This window comes from Eptatretus burgeri, chromosome 17, assembly GCF_056783735.1.
Source record: "Eptatretus burgeri isolate ZD-2024b chromosome 17, Ebu_testis_v1, whole genome shotgun sequence".
Taxonomy (NCBI): domain Eukaryota; kingdom Metazoa; phylum Chordata; class Myxini; order Myxiniformes; family Myxinidae; genus Eptatretus; species Eptatretus burgeri.
Window position 1 is genome coordinate 12,849,831 of NC_140977.1, and position 14,708 is coordinate 12,864,538.

The window sequence follows — 14,708 nt, forward strand, 5'->3', positions numbered from 1 at the left end:
TGGTCAACCAAGTGGGCTTGTTTATATTGTGATAATTCCTGGTCCCGAAGGACACCAGGAAAACGGACATTGCCTCTGGATAACACCGAGAGGATGGCGTGTCTTTCAAAGAGCACGATCACCAGTCACCTCAGAACTCCGCGCTGGGTCCCATGCCCCAAGTTGTGTTTCCATTCGCAAAAGCCCAAGTTTGAGCGGGTACCATGCCGATGATTACTTAACTCGTGGGCAGAGTGGGACCGCAAGTTATGCAACTACTTTTAGTGCTTACCAAGCCAAATTTACCCTTATTTATCCTATGCAGCAATCAGAACTGACAGAATAAATCAGTAGCCTGCACCATTTAAGGAAAGGGCTTTTTAATGTATAAAGATCACGCAAAGCTGGTGTCGTGTGCCATACCTTGTACCGGCTTGGTGGAACATGAGCTGCCAATGGTCCTGACAATGGGCTAGTGTTAAGACCCCTCACGATCCCTCCTCACCATCTCCTACGCGCTGCCTTCTCCATGTGCTCTGGTGTTTCATTTGCAGCGCAAACCGGATGTGTGGTTTTGGCAGGAAAGAACGGGAGATGTACGAGGGAAAACAAGAGTCGATGATCTGTTCAGCTTCCAACAGAAACAAAACAGAGTCCTTTGACATGAACTACTGTAGCCACTGGCAGTGCATTTCTTCTCCATTGGCTAGTCTCCTTTTATAATGATTTGTTGAGAATTTTCTTTGATTATTATCTTTAGGAAAATTAAACTGCTGAACTTGTTCTGGCCTATGTTCCACCAAGATTTGTCGCACACGATCATCACATTTGGGCCAAGTAGCAGGGTCACCATAGTTCATACGGGTAGCATTTTCACATTCACGTCCTTTCAAATATTGATCCTGGTGGAGTTCATTTGGTTGATCTTCGACACTCTGAATATGTTCTTCAAACTCTACTTTAACTTGTGAGACTGCAGACAAAACTGTCATCTCGGCTTCTGTCTCAGGTTGATCCTTTGAGCTACCTTCATCTTGATATGGATGAAGATGCTTCAGAAAGGAACTTTCTTTCCTCATTTGTTCTTTTCCCTTTTCACCTTTCCATTTTCAATGTTGTGCCCCAGAATTTTTTTCCCTAGCTGCTTGGAACTATATTTACTATTTATATTTATTACTATGGAACTACTATATTTATATTTATTTTCAAAAATAAAGGAAAATGCACCAATTGATATCATATTATATATATATATATATATATATATATATATATATATATATATATATATATATATATATAAGAAAAAAAAACACACACAGGTGGGGTTCGCAAAGGGGATGATATGTGACGCTTAATGACTGAACACGAAAAAAAACAAAAACGTGTCAGAACAGCTGGACACACAACTACACAACAGAGTTTGTAAAGTAATCCGCTGGTACTTCTGCAAAAATTTTGATATTCCAGTTCCAGAAATTTTATGGGAAAATGAACCAAAAGCAATCATTGAAAGCATTGAAGTACCGCTCACGTACAACCTTATGATCCCATCGGGCGTGAACATCGACGACAAAGCATTGCGACCAGATATCATACTTCGGTGCAAAAAAAAAGAGAAGAAGGTATTGCAAATTGAGGTGTTAATACCAGTGATTTTGGACTAACGATGCAGAAATCAAGAAAATGACCAAATACTAAGACCTCAAGAATGAAGTGAAAAAATCTTGGAAGCTGAAGAATGCCAAAGTTGTACCAGTGATGACGAAGAACCTCACAGAGATATTAAAAACCATCCCTGGGAATATCACTACAAACAAACTACAGTTAGAAGCTGTCCTGGGCTCAGTAACGATCCTGAAGAGAGCCCTCGGCACAAAACTTTGAAAACAAAAAAAAACCACAGCTTGATCCGTGAATCGTGACCCCTTACCAAAATGAAGGTGGATACATTGAGCCCACCCTTGGAGGACTCCATTTCTACTTTCTGGAACCCATATATGTAGATACCAATCAACGACACACACACACACACCAGAGTTGGTGTCGAAGCCACCCAATGCTCGCCTGTTTATACATTTATCATTTTTAAAAGACAAGTCTAATAATATTTTTTATAAAGCATTGCAGTGAAGTCTGATCCAAATAATTTTAAAGCAATATATGTATTTGTATATTGCAATCAGTAAAAAAAAAAAATAACAAAAAAAAAAAAAACAGAAAGGAAAAAATAACATTTTCACGCTGATGCTCACGTTCACGCCGGGGGGTATCGCTATAGCTCTCTGTTCTTCGAAGGGGCGAGCTAAAAACGACAAACACAAAGATTTACCTTTAAACAGAGTTCTTTGAAAAAGTAATTCAAGTGGGAAATTAGCAAAATTCAATTGTAAAATATATCAAAGCCCAGAACACACAATGTCGATCTCTGCTCTCTGCTTTCACAACCAGATCACAGCAAACATGTGATCGGATGGAACTTCTTTTTAGCTCGCCTGTTCGAAGAACAGAGAGCTATAGCGATAACCCCGGCGTGAGCGTGAAAATGTTAAAGTTTTTGGTGCAAGTTATTTTTTCCTTTCTAATGTTTTTATCTACCACACTTTTTTTATACGATATATATATATATATATATATATATATATATATATATATATATATATATATATATATATATATATATATATATATATATATATATATATATATATATATATATCGGGGCGTATTATGTGTCGTCCGTCCGTTCCTGTCCGCACTCCAACTCACAAAGTTTTCAACTTTCATGTTTCATATTTGGTACATAGGTACAGACTGTGGAGACGGTGTCGCAGCATATGCTCGTCATCTAAAGTGGTTGCCATGGCAACCAGGATGCTGTTTTCCATCCGTTGCTGTCCGCACTCTAACTCCCAAAGTTTTCAATTTTCACAGTTCATATCTGGTACACAGGTACAGACTGTGGAGACGGTGTCGCGACATACTTTTGTCATCTAAAGTGGTTGCCATGGCAACCAGGATGCTGTTTTCCATGTAGTAGCACAATTCTGTATATACCTTCTTGTTCGGGCGTATATTGTGCTCACTTGCGCTCTTGTTACTGATTACAATATACAAATACATATATTGCTTAAAAATTATTTGGATCAGTCTTCACTGCAATGCTTTATAAAAAATATTAATTATTAGACGAGTCTTTTAAAAACGATAAATATATAAACAGGCGAGCATTGGGTGGCTTTGACACCAACTCTGGTTATATGTGTGTTGATGTTGAAGTGAGGGGTGGATTATATTAGATCACACAAAAGTTTAAACAAAGCGATATCCTATAAAAATAAAATTTCACCTCCCGAGACACCAACCGCATGGCACAGCAGGGCCCAACACACGCGGAAACGTATGTCTGTCTAATCGATGTTCCCTTGAGAGCACGGATACTTTTACCGAAACGAACAACCAAGCAGCTTGGAAAGTGCTCGCCAAGTCGCTTAAGCACTCAAGCAAGCACTCCAACGAAACGGTTGTTGAGAAACGACTACTTTGGCATGCAATTGGCAACACATTTAACATACACCCCCCAGAGACGCCTGAAATGTCACGCCACGAACGCTGGCGTCTCCGGATGCTTGAACCCCCCAAAATAGATATTTGCTCTCTTCTCCGAACTCTGCACATGATTTCAATGAAACTTCACCACGACCTTCATCACAACATTAAAAAAAATCATTGTCCAAGGGGATCTGTAGGGGGTTTGAGTGACTGTTGCTCCTGATGAAGCTCGTTCCTATTTTTACCTCCACCACTGAAGGTGAAGGAGGTTATGTTTTCACTCTGCTGTTTGTTACTTGCAAAATCGAAGCTTTTTCAAGTATATTGGTTAGTCGCTTTTATTGTCTGTCTGTCTGTAGCCTACAGTTCGCAATTTAAAACTGATCTTCACGAAACTTCACATGGTAGAGTTTGTCATAAGCAAGAAACCTATTGTTTTTGAGGTCAAAATATCAACATAGGCTGGAAAGTCAACAACTTAGTTGAGATTTCAAAAATCCTCAATTTTCATCCGATTGACTTGAAATTTGAAGAGGATTTATATTTCTGTTCACTGAATTCAACTTGCTAATTATTTTTGAGGTCAAAGTCGATTATAAAGGAAGAACTGATTCAATTTTGGTGAAGATCTGATTCTGGATCCGATAATTTTTTTAAGTGATTCTTCACCATTGAGAGATAGGGCTAAATTAATATATAGCACTGTATCTCAAAAAAGTTGTTGACGGATTCGGATGAAACTTGTTGGACAGGTTGGGTGTGTGACCACGACAAATTGATTCGATTTTAGTGAAGATCTGAATCCGGATCTGGATACAATTTTTATTTAATTTTTTAAGTGATTCTTTACCATTGAGAGACAGGGTCAAAAACGATACATAGCATGATATTTCAAAAATGTATTGGGCCCGATATGTTCTCGTGGATCAGGCATTACGTGGCGGAGGTATGCGCTCTATCAAGTTCCCTTCTAATTTGTATTGTGTCCCTTGTTTGTAATCTTGTGGTCATTGTTGTTTTGAGTCTTTGCTTGCCACTCTCTTTGGTAAGCTCGAGTTGTGCAACGCACCATTCAAGTTTGATCTCATCTCACCATCTCTCCTACGGGACACTCGCTTGCACTATGACAGCATTCTAGATTCCATTCCTGATTGCTGTTTTGACTTCACAATTTATCTGGAAACCTTTCTGAACACTTCACAGACCATCTGACATATGAAAATATTTCAGTCCATTCACCGAAAGACTGTGGTTGTATCTCTCACAGATAACCTACAGAAGATCAAAAACGACTCCCACACCTGAAACATGACTTTTAAACCAGATTGTCCCAAATATCCACAGTACCTCTCTGAAATGATAACCCAAGCAACTTTCACATTTACTTGTTCAATTAACCTTTCAAAGAAGTGCAGTCTTGAGAACTTTGTTGGTCTCACCATTAGCAATGGTGCTTCCACTAAAGGGCTAAATTTCCACATGAGTTCCAAAGGCAGGTGCAAGTCGATTGTGAATTCTGTAACACGCTTGTCTCCCCTTGGTTCATCTCACTGGCAAAAAACCCCTTTTCAGAGCACAGGATTCTTCTTATCCATCGAGAGTTGGTACCCTTAAGATGTTTCACTCCTGTTTTCTGGAAATTGTAGAAGTTGGAGCTTTGAAAATCATTCCCTGTCTGTGGATAGGTAGAACGATGCATTCTGAATTCATTCAGCAGTATGTTCATTGAAGTTTGATAACTGCCGTGAAAAGCAAGAAGCTGACATTTCAGGTGTTAACCCTTTGTCGGACAGAACCACCATTTTGATTGAATACATTGCCCAGAAAAAAAATAGAATAAGGTCTGATAATGTCATTTATGTTTCCTTAAATTTAATCTGTGTGAAATAGTCATCTATTATACCATACGTTTCAAAGATGGTTTGAATTTTTATGCTTTTTTTTGTGATTTGTCTTTACAGAGAAACAAATGAAACTGGTTTCTTGTTCCAAATGTTCTCAGTTGTTCGACCCAGGAGTTTTCAATCCGCGCATGAATCGGACAATTTGTGAAGAAACTGCCAAACTTAGCATCGCGTCATACAATCACAGTTGTAAAAGTTGTACAAAGACCCTCAAAAATAAGCAAGGAAGTGAGAGACCGCACAAGTGTTCTGTGTGCGAAAAATCATTTAATCTATTATCGTCTTTAAATATTCATCAAAAAATCCACACGTCTGGGAAGCCCTACAAGTGTTCCTTGTGTCCTAAAGCCTTTGCTCAATCGATAAATTTTAACGAACATCAAAAAATGCATAAAGGTGAGAAGCCTTACAAGTGCTCTGTGTGCAACAACGCTTTCAGTTTTATCTCCGAATTACAAGTACATGGAAGAATCCATTCGGGTGAGAAGCCTTTCAAGTGTTCTGTTTGCTGCAAGGCTTTTGCTCGCTCGTCACAGCTGCACGTTCATCAAAGATCGCACACGGGAGAGAAACCGTACAAGTGTTCTGTGTGTCATAAAGCCTTTAGTCAATCATCAAATTTAAACAATCATCAAATAATACACACGGGAGTGAAGCCATACAAGTGTTCCGTGTGTCAGAAGGCCTTTGGTCAATTATCACATTTCCACCTTCATAAAAGAATCCACACGGGAGAGAAGCCCTACAAGTGCTCTGCATGTCATAAGGCATTTACTTCCAGGACAACATTGAGAGGGCATCAAACAATCCACACAGGAGAGAAACCCTACAAGTGTTCCTTGTGTCAGAAGTCATTTACTTGCACAAAAACATTGAGAGGACATCAAAGAATACACACAGGAGAGAAGCCCTACACATGTTCTGTTTGCAACAAATCGTTTACTTTTTTGTCATCATTAAAACTTCATCAAAACGGACACAGTGGAGAAAAGCCTCACAAGTGTTCTGTTTGCAACAAATCATTTACTGTGTTATCATCTTTAAAAGGACATCAAAAAATACACACTGGAGAAAAGCCGTACAAGTGTTCTGTTTGCAGCAAGAATTTTCCAACTTCTTCATCACTGAGAAGACATCAACTCCTTCATATACTTGAAAAGCACCACAAGTGCTCTGTTTGTAGCAAGGAATTTGGTCATTCCTCTCAATTGCATCGACATCAAAAAGTACACAGTGAAGGAAGACCACACAAGTGCTCCGTTTGCAGTAAGGATTTTCCAACCGCTTCATCATTGAGAAGACATCAACTCATCCATACACGTGAAAAGCTCTACAACTGTTCTGTTTGTAGCAAGGAATTTGGTCATTCCTCTCAATTGCATCGACATCAAAAAGTACACAGTGAAGGAAGACCACACAAGTGCTCCGTTTGCAGTAAGGATTTTCCAAATTCTTCATCATTGAAAAGACATCAAATCATTCATACCGGTGAGAAGCCCTACAAGTGTTCTGTATGCGACAACACGTTTACGTGTTCATCAAATTTATGTAACCATCAAAAATTGCACACCGGAGAGAGGCCTTACAAGTGTTCTATGTGCAGCAAGGCGTACATCACCTTATCTTCTTTCAAAACTCACCAAAGAATGCACACGGGTGAGAAGCCATACCAGTGTTCCGTGTGCACAAAGGATTTTACATTGTACTCATCGATGAAAACGCATGAAAAAATTCACACAGGTGAGAAGCCGTACAAGTGTTCTGTGTGCAACAAATCATTTATGATGTCATCATATTTGAAACAACATCAAAAGATACACAGTGGAGAAAAGCCGCACAAGTGTTCTGTTTGTGGCAAGGAATTTGTATATTCAAAGTACTTGTATCGGCATCGCAGAATACACACAGGCGAGAAACCCTACAAATGTTCTGCTTGTGGCAAGCACTTTGGTGATTCATCACATTTACATCAACATCAAATAACACACACAGGAGAGAAGCCCTACAAATGTTCTGTGTGTCCTAAGGCCTTTAATTTTGTGCAACTTTTGAGGAATCATCAAAGAATACATACAGGAGAGAAGCCATTCAAATGTTTCGTTTGCAACAAGGATTTTGGACATTCTTCACATTTATATCATCATAAAAAAGTACACAGTGGAATAAAACCACACAAGTGCTCTGTGTGCAGTAAGGATTTTCCAACGTCCTCATCAATGAAAACCCATGAAAGAATTCACACAGGCGAGAAGCCTTACAAATGTTCTGCATGTGGCAACGCGTTTGCTTGTTCATCAAATTTATACAAACATCAAAAAGTACACACCAAAGAGAGGAAGAGGAAGTTGACAATGAAGAAGAATAAGAAGAGGAGGTTGACATCGAACAGCATCGGCTAGAAGATGAGCTGGCTAATAAAATAGAGGAAATCCAATTAATATCACCCAAGCAAAGACCACATCTTCACTGAATAAACAACGATAAACAGTTGAAGATAAAAGTGAGGAGAATAGCCCACAAATGGACATAACAACCAAAAGGAGAATAAACCAAGCAGTTATTAAAATGCTCCCAAAAATCACCTAATTTAAGAGAAATTAGCGACATGAGTTTTGGAGCAGCACTTTATGTCGAAGAGAAAATGACAGGCAAACGGACGACACCAAAAAGATGGATCTGATAAACTTGACCAGAAACAAAACACCACCAGAGACTTGAGAAGCAGAGAGACCGAATGAGGGTGGAAACGGGAAAAATAGAACAATTTAAGAAGGGAAACAGATGCCCAAAGGTCATGAAAAGAATCGGACAAATAAAAAAAGTATTATCACATAGAAAACAACGGATGAGACCCATTAGCTGGCCATAATAAACTCAAAAATATAACATAGAGCAAGGAAAATAAAAACAATTATGATGAGGCCAACAATAGAAGAAATCAAAGTGGACAGTTTGAAAAGAACCCGAAAAAGTTTTACCGAGAGCTGGGGAAACAGAAACAAAATGTGACGACTCACCCTAAAAAAAAAAAAAAGAGGACCGAGAAAAATTCTGGAAAGGTATATTTGAAGACGAAAAAAGAACACAACAAGGAAGCAGAGTGGACATGACGCTTGGAAAAGAAAAGAAAAACCAACAGGAAATGCATGAAATGATAAATGATGAAGAGAAAATTAGAAAACATCTCGAAAAAGCGCCGAATTTCAAATGCCCAGGCCCGGATGGGGTTCCAAACTTCTGGCTGAAGCAATTAGATGCTCTCCACCCTCACTACGCTCGAACGTTTAACAAACTCATCCAAGGGAAACAAGTCAATGGACGAATGGCTCACAGAAGGCAACACGCTTCTGATTCCCAAATCTGAAGAAACCCATCTACCCAACAAATATAGACCAATAACACACAAACTTTTAACAGGTGTAATCACTGATGTAGTTTCCAATCACCTCACTCAACAAGGAGCTTTTGAGGCAGAACAGAAAGGATGTTAAAGAGGATGTTATGGAACAATAGACCATTTATTGTTCAACAAAACCATCCTCGACAAACCAACCCGTCTAAAGCCTGGATAAATTACAAAAAAAGTCTTTGATAGTGTCCCACATTCATGGATTATAAAATTCATGCAAGTATACAAAATTGACCCCAAGATTTCTATTGACACTGATCTAAAACACTTCATACCAAAATGATAAGAAATTGGCAGATCAACTGAAGCTAGGAAAGCAGTATTCGAAGGACATCCAAATGGAGTTTGGTCTTGACAAATGTGCCAAATGCACATTTGTACAAGGAGAAACAAAAATAACAAACATCTCAATCGATCAAAGTTCAACAAAACAGGAACTGGAAAACGAAGCATCCTACAAATATCTCGCAATTGAAGAAAGCCCCCAGGTACAACACAAACAAGAGCGCAAGTGAGCACAATATACGCCCGAAAAAGTCTCTGTGACACACACACACAATTATATATTCAAACACGTCAATTTATGAAGAACAAGAAGGTATATACAGAATTGTGCTACTACATAGAAAACAGCATCCAGGTTGCCATGGCAACCACTTTAGATGACGAACGTATGTCACGACACACCGTCTCCACAGTCTGTACCTATGTACCAAATATGAAATGTGAAAGTTGAAAACTTTGGGAGTTAGAGTGCGAACAGGAACGGACAGACGAACAGATAAACAGACAGACGACCGGTATCACATTATATGCCCCGATATATATATATATATATATATATATATATATATATATATATATATATATATATATATATATATATATATATATATATATATATATATATATATATATATATATATATATATATATATATATATATATATATATATATATATATATATATATATATATATATATATATATATATATATATATATCCTGGTGTTGGCGCAGTGGTTAGGGCAGCGGCTTGGGATCCAAGAGGTCCTGAGTTCAAGCCCCGTTGGGCCACTGAATAAATACACCAGGGGGTTGACTCAGCCTGTCATCCTTCCGAGGTCGGCGAAGTGAGTACCAGTATACTGGGCCGGTGTATACCCCGGTTAAAATAGGTGTACCATATCCCTGTGTCGTAAGAGGCGACCAGGGTTGCGTCAGGAAGGGCATCCGGCGTAAAACATGTGCCAAATCACTATGCGGATCATACGGATGATCCGCTGTGGCGACCCCTCACGGGAGCAGCTGAAAGAAGAAGAAGAAGAAGAAGATATATATATATATATATATATATATATATATATATATATATATATATATATATATATATATATATATATATATATATATATATATATATATATATATATATATATATATATATACACGTCGGGCGTATAAAAATGTGTAAAATAATCAGCAAAGAGTACCTATGCAGAATGAGACCAATTCTGAAGTCCTCCCTTTCTCTAACAAACAAAACCAAAGCTATAAACCAACGTGTGGTGCCGGTTTTCCAACATTGCTGTGCAACTATATACTGGCTACAATTGGAGATCAACAATTTAGACACCAAAAACAAGGAAACTTCGAACTATTTAGAAGATGTTCTACAAAACCCAATGTATTTTGGAAATATGAGTTTGGAAATAAGCTGTACTTATCGAGACGAGAAGTAGAAGGCGGTCTGATAGAGCTTAAGCAAGTGCATATAACATTGTCTGTAAGACTCGCAGAGTATGTGAGGAGCTCAACAGACTATTGGATGATATGTGTACACAAGAAAGAAAACAACAAACCAGAAAAGGGATGCTAAATCTATCTCGCAATAAACTTCCAAAAAACAGGTGCAAATTATATATCCGACGCAGGAAAACAAAACAAAACAAACACAGCCCCAATGATTGCAAAGGAAAAAAAAAATGAAAACTACAAAAAATAAATATCAGCAGATATACTCCACACAAATAGGAGAATGACAAAAAAGCAGGAGGATTTTAAAAAGAACTTGACAGGACAGGATTGACAAGGAAGACTCATTGGAATGGTTAAGTGGTCAAATTAATTGGGATAGAGAATGAGTCATCATAAATGCCCAAGATCAAGGACATTGCACCAATTTCTTTTTAAAAATAGTGGGATTGAGCCAATCAGGCAAATGCAGGTTTTGTGCCGAAGAAACAGAAAGTACCAGTCTTTTTTTTCCCAGTACATCCTTTCAAGATGTAAAGAACTCATGTCAGAACAGCTGTACACAGAAAGACATGACAGCATCTGAAGAGTAATCCACTGGCACATCTGTCAACATTTCAACATCCCGGTCCCAGAACAATCATGCAAACACAAACCAGAGCCGATCCTCGAAAATGAACATGTAATGTTCACATGTGACAAGATGATCCCAAAAAGTGTGGACATTGCAAAGAAAGCATTGCGTCTGAACAAGGTGCTCAAACACAAAAAGGAAACAGTCTGCATTGTTGATGGAGGTTTCATTTCCCAATGACTTTGGATTAAATGCGACAGAAATCAGGAAAATGACAAAATACCAGGATCTAAAAAATGAGGTCAAGAGGACTTGTAAATTGAAGAAAGCGTAAATTATATCAGTGGTAGTTGGAGCTACAGGAATGATAAAGAAAACTTTTACTGAGTATTCAAAAATCATTCCGAGGAATATCACTCCGAACGAGCTACAAGTGGAGGCTGTTAGAGGTTCAGTAAATAATTTGAAAAGATCCTTTGAAACGAGGCAGTTTTCACAGTTTGGTTCATGAATCGTGATCCTTTACCAAAAAGGAGGTGGAGATTTTGAATTCTGGGAGAACTTCATCCCACCTGAAAACTGTAAATGGAGATATCAGCCAATGAGAGGGGTGTCCCGTGTTCTGCAACCAACAACTTCTAAGTTGCAGCCAAAGTTCAGAGAAGATTAAATGAACAGAGATGGAGCTTAGAGGAGAAGGAAATCATCCTCCACTGTAAAGTGTAATCTACGCATGAAGCATGGGGAACTAACAGTAAGGGTGAAAGATTTATGAACCAGTTGAAATGAGCAAAAATGGCAGCTAAGGCCAAAAGAGTTCCTGGATGATATGAGAACGAAGTTTCACAATTTGGTTCATGAATCATGATCCTTTACCAAAAAGGAGGTGGAGATTTTCAGTTCTGGGAGAACTTTGTCCCACCTTCTGAAACCCGCAAATGGAGATAACAACCAATGAGAGTGAGGACTCACAAGTAAACGTCCTGTATGCACAAAGGATTTTGCAAGTTCCTAATCAATAAAAACACGTGGGAAAATTCACACACTTGAGAAGGAAGTGGTGCAAGTTTACAATTGCAAACCCTTGGGGATGGTTATTCCAAAAACATTGCCATGATAAAGATCACTTTGGTTGAACAAAAATGAGCTAAATGAAAGCAACATCAACCAAACATTCAGAGGAAGAACCAAAAACATGAGGTTGCCGCAAGGACAAGTCGAAGAGGGAATAAGAAGTGAATGGTGACCAACAAATTGAGAACTTCCATCAATGCCACAATGGATGGATATGATGAAAGTCCCACGTTACAAACCTTCAAAGAGTAGGAACACCCAATAGACTGTGATTAAACTGCACAGCAGATGAAGGGACAGGATGTGAGTGCAGCGTGACAAGATAAACTGGGATACTGTTCTTCTCTAGAAGCAGAAGATAATGACAACCGAGTAACATTAACAGGAAGAGAAGCTGTGCAACAGGACAGGATCTTAGACCACGGCTCAACACCGGAAGCCCGACAGCAAGACCGAAATATAACAGAAGTATATGATGCATACCCACTGCTGGGGAGAGAGAGCGAGTCCAACCTGCTAAGCCAGAACAGGGGACGTTTTTTTGTTTTGTTTTGTCGAGCCTTCTGGGTGAGTTTGCAATAAATGAGCGGAAAGTAACCATGAAATCTGATGTTGTAATAAAAATAATTTTATTCCTGGATCATTTTCATGTTGAAATGGTTGAAAATGTTGAAAAAGTCAATTTCTGGAAGTTCTGTTGAACAGTTTCACTTTAAAAGTTTGGCATCGTCGAAGTGGAACCAGATTGGATACTGCAGTTTGTTTAATCCCACTGTGAGTCCCACTCAGAGTCCTGCTCACACTCTCAGAAATCCTCTTCAGTCTCACTGTCACTTCCTGATTCTTCTCATTCTGGAGAAGAGTCCATCTCTATAAAATGGCCTCTTCCTGCAGTACCACTCGCTGTTGGACTGGTTTGAACAACCTGGCTTCTTCCATGTGGTGTTACCCTCCTCCTGTCCTTCTGTCTCTGTGATAAGCTAATCAGATTCCTTGACTTTTGGTCCATTTATATGTATATGTGGAGAAATGAATAAAGGGTATAAAATAACGTGTTACTCGATTCTGTTTCTCAGTCTTGTTTTAACTATTTTCACAGTGGATACACCACCATCAAGAATTCCTGCTTCTATGAAGAGGTCGTACAACCGAGCACTACCAAACACAATATCAGGACATGGCATGAAGTGTATTGTTGTTTGTAAAGGTCCCTGGTGTCAGACAATGCACCTTGTTCATCGGTCAGATGTTTGTTTTATGTCCATGTCCTCGATAGCTTTGACCCAGATTCGCATATCAACTACAACCCGAGCAGAGAATTAACTTTTCCATGTTCACTATCTAGTATTATTTCAGTTATCTGCACAGAAATGTTTCGTTTACATTTTTATTAGGTCATTTGTTGATGATTTGACAACACACTATCCGGTGTATCAGTATCTCGGATTTCTCTCTGTATGGTGAAACGTCTGAGCTCTGAACATTGCAGCTGAATCCACTCTTCCATTCTGGAGGCACCATCTGTTCAACGGGTTGTACACTTCCATTCAAATCAAACTTCATTACCCCACACGCAGAGCAAAAAGTGGTGGCTGATAGGATGGCCTAGAGGTATGCACACTTGCCTCTCAGCTATCTAGTCTGTGTTCGAATCCTGACCCAGCGATAAACTGTCATTCCGGTGTTTCACAGGCAGGATGATTCATCAATGTGTGCTGTCCTGCGGATAAATGTTAAACGGGTGTCCGTTCTACGAGCATTAATTGGGGAATGTTAAAGATACCATTGTATCCTTTGCGAAGAGGAGGTGAGCTATCGCCGGCCACATCGCCAAATTCCAACCCTAACCAGGAGAAGGCATTGTGTCAACGGCACAGTTGTGCCCTCAGCCAATGATGCTACCCCGCAGCATTGTGCTGTGTCCAAACGAAGAATAAAACTCTGTCCTTAAGTCCCAACTGTGTCTGCGGACGTCCTCCTGCAGTTGGGTTACTTCTTGTTAGCAGGTTGGTGGCAGGATTTGCACTCCGGCCACCGTAAAACCCTTCATTGCGCAAAACACAAAAATGCAAATAAATCTAAAAACTCACTCCGTAGGAGTACCTCCTGTGCAGCTTCCCTTCACAGGGCAGCTCACCGGATGCCGGGATTGGAGCAAAGCCTTCGGGACCCCCAATCTTTGATGATAAGAGAGAAACCACAGGGTAACAGATTGTGGGAGTGTGTGTCGGAGTGGTGCTGAGGTGTCGTCCACCAGACGGTGGTCTCCTTGGGTTAACCTAAGGCGGTCCCTTCGGGTGGGTGCCTGGAATGTCCTATCCCTAAGAGAGGATGATCACCTGTCTCCGTTATCATCTGAGCTCAAGCGCTTGGACATCGGTATTGCAGCACTCTCTGAGGTTCGGAGACCGGATTGCGGCGAGATAATGGTGGGTGGTTACACTTAATATTGGTCTGGTCG

The 14,708-nt window shown here is 39.5% G+C and overlaps 1 protein-coding gene across 4 annotated transcripts in view; it reads left to right on the forward strand.

Annotated features, from left to right (window-relative positions):
* The window catches only part of LOC147009339 (uncharacterized), a 152,736-nt gene extending 143,078 nt beyond the window's left edge, over window positions 1-9,658 (forward strand). For all 4 annotated transcript variants that reach the window (XM_085861695.1, XM_085861700.1, XM_085861699.1 and 1 more), the window contains one exon: window positions 5,493-9,658. In XM_085861695.1, coding sequence (XP_085717821.1) covers window positions 5,493-7,834 — 2,342 coding nt within the window. In that variant the 3' untranslated portion in view covers window positions 7,835-9,658. The remainder of the gene's footprint in view (window positions 1-5,492) is intronic.
* The last annotated feature ends 5,050 nt before the right edge of the window (window positions 9,659-14,708 follow it).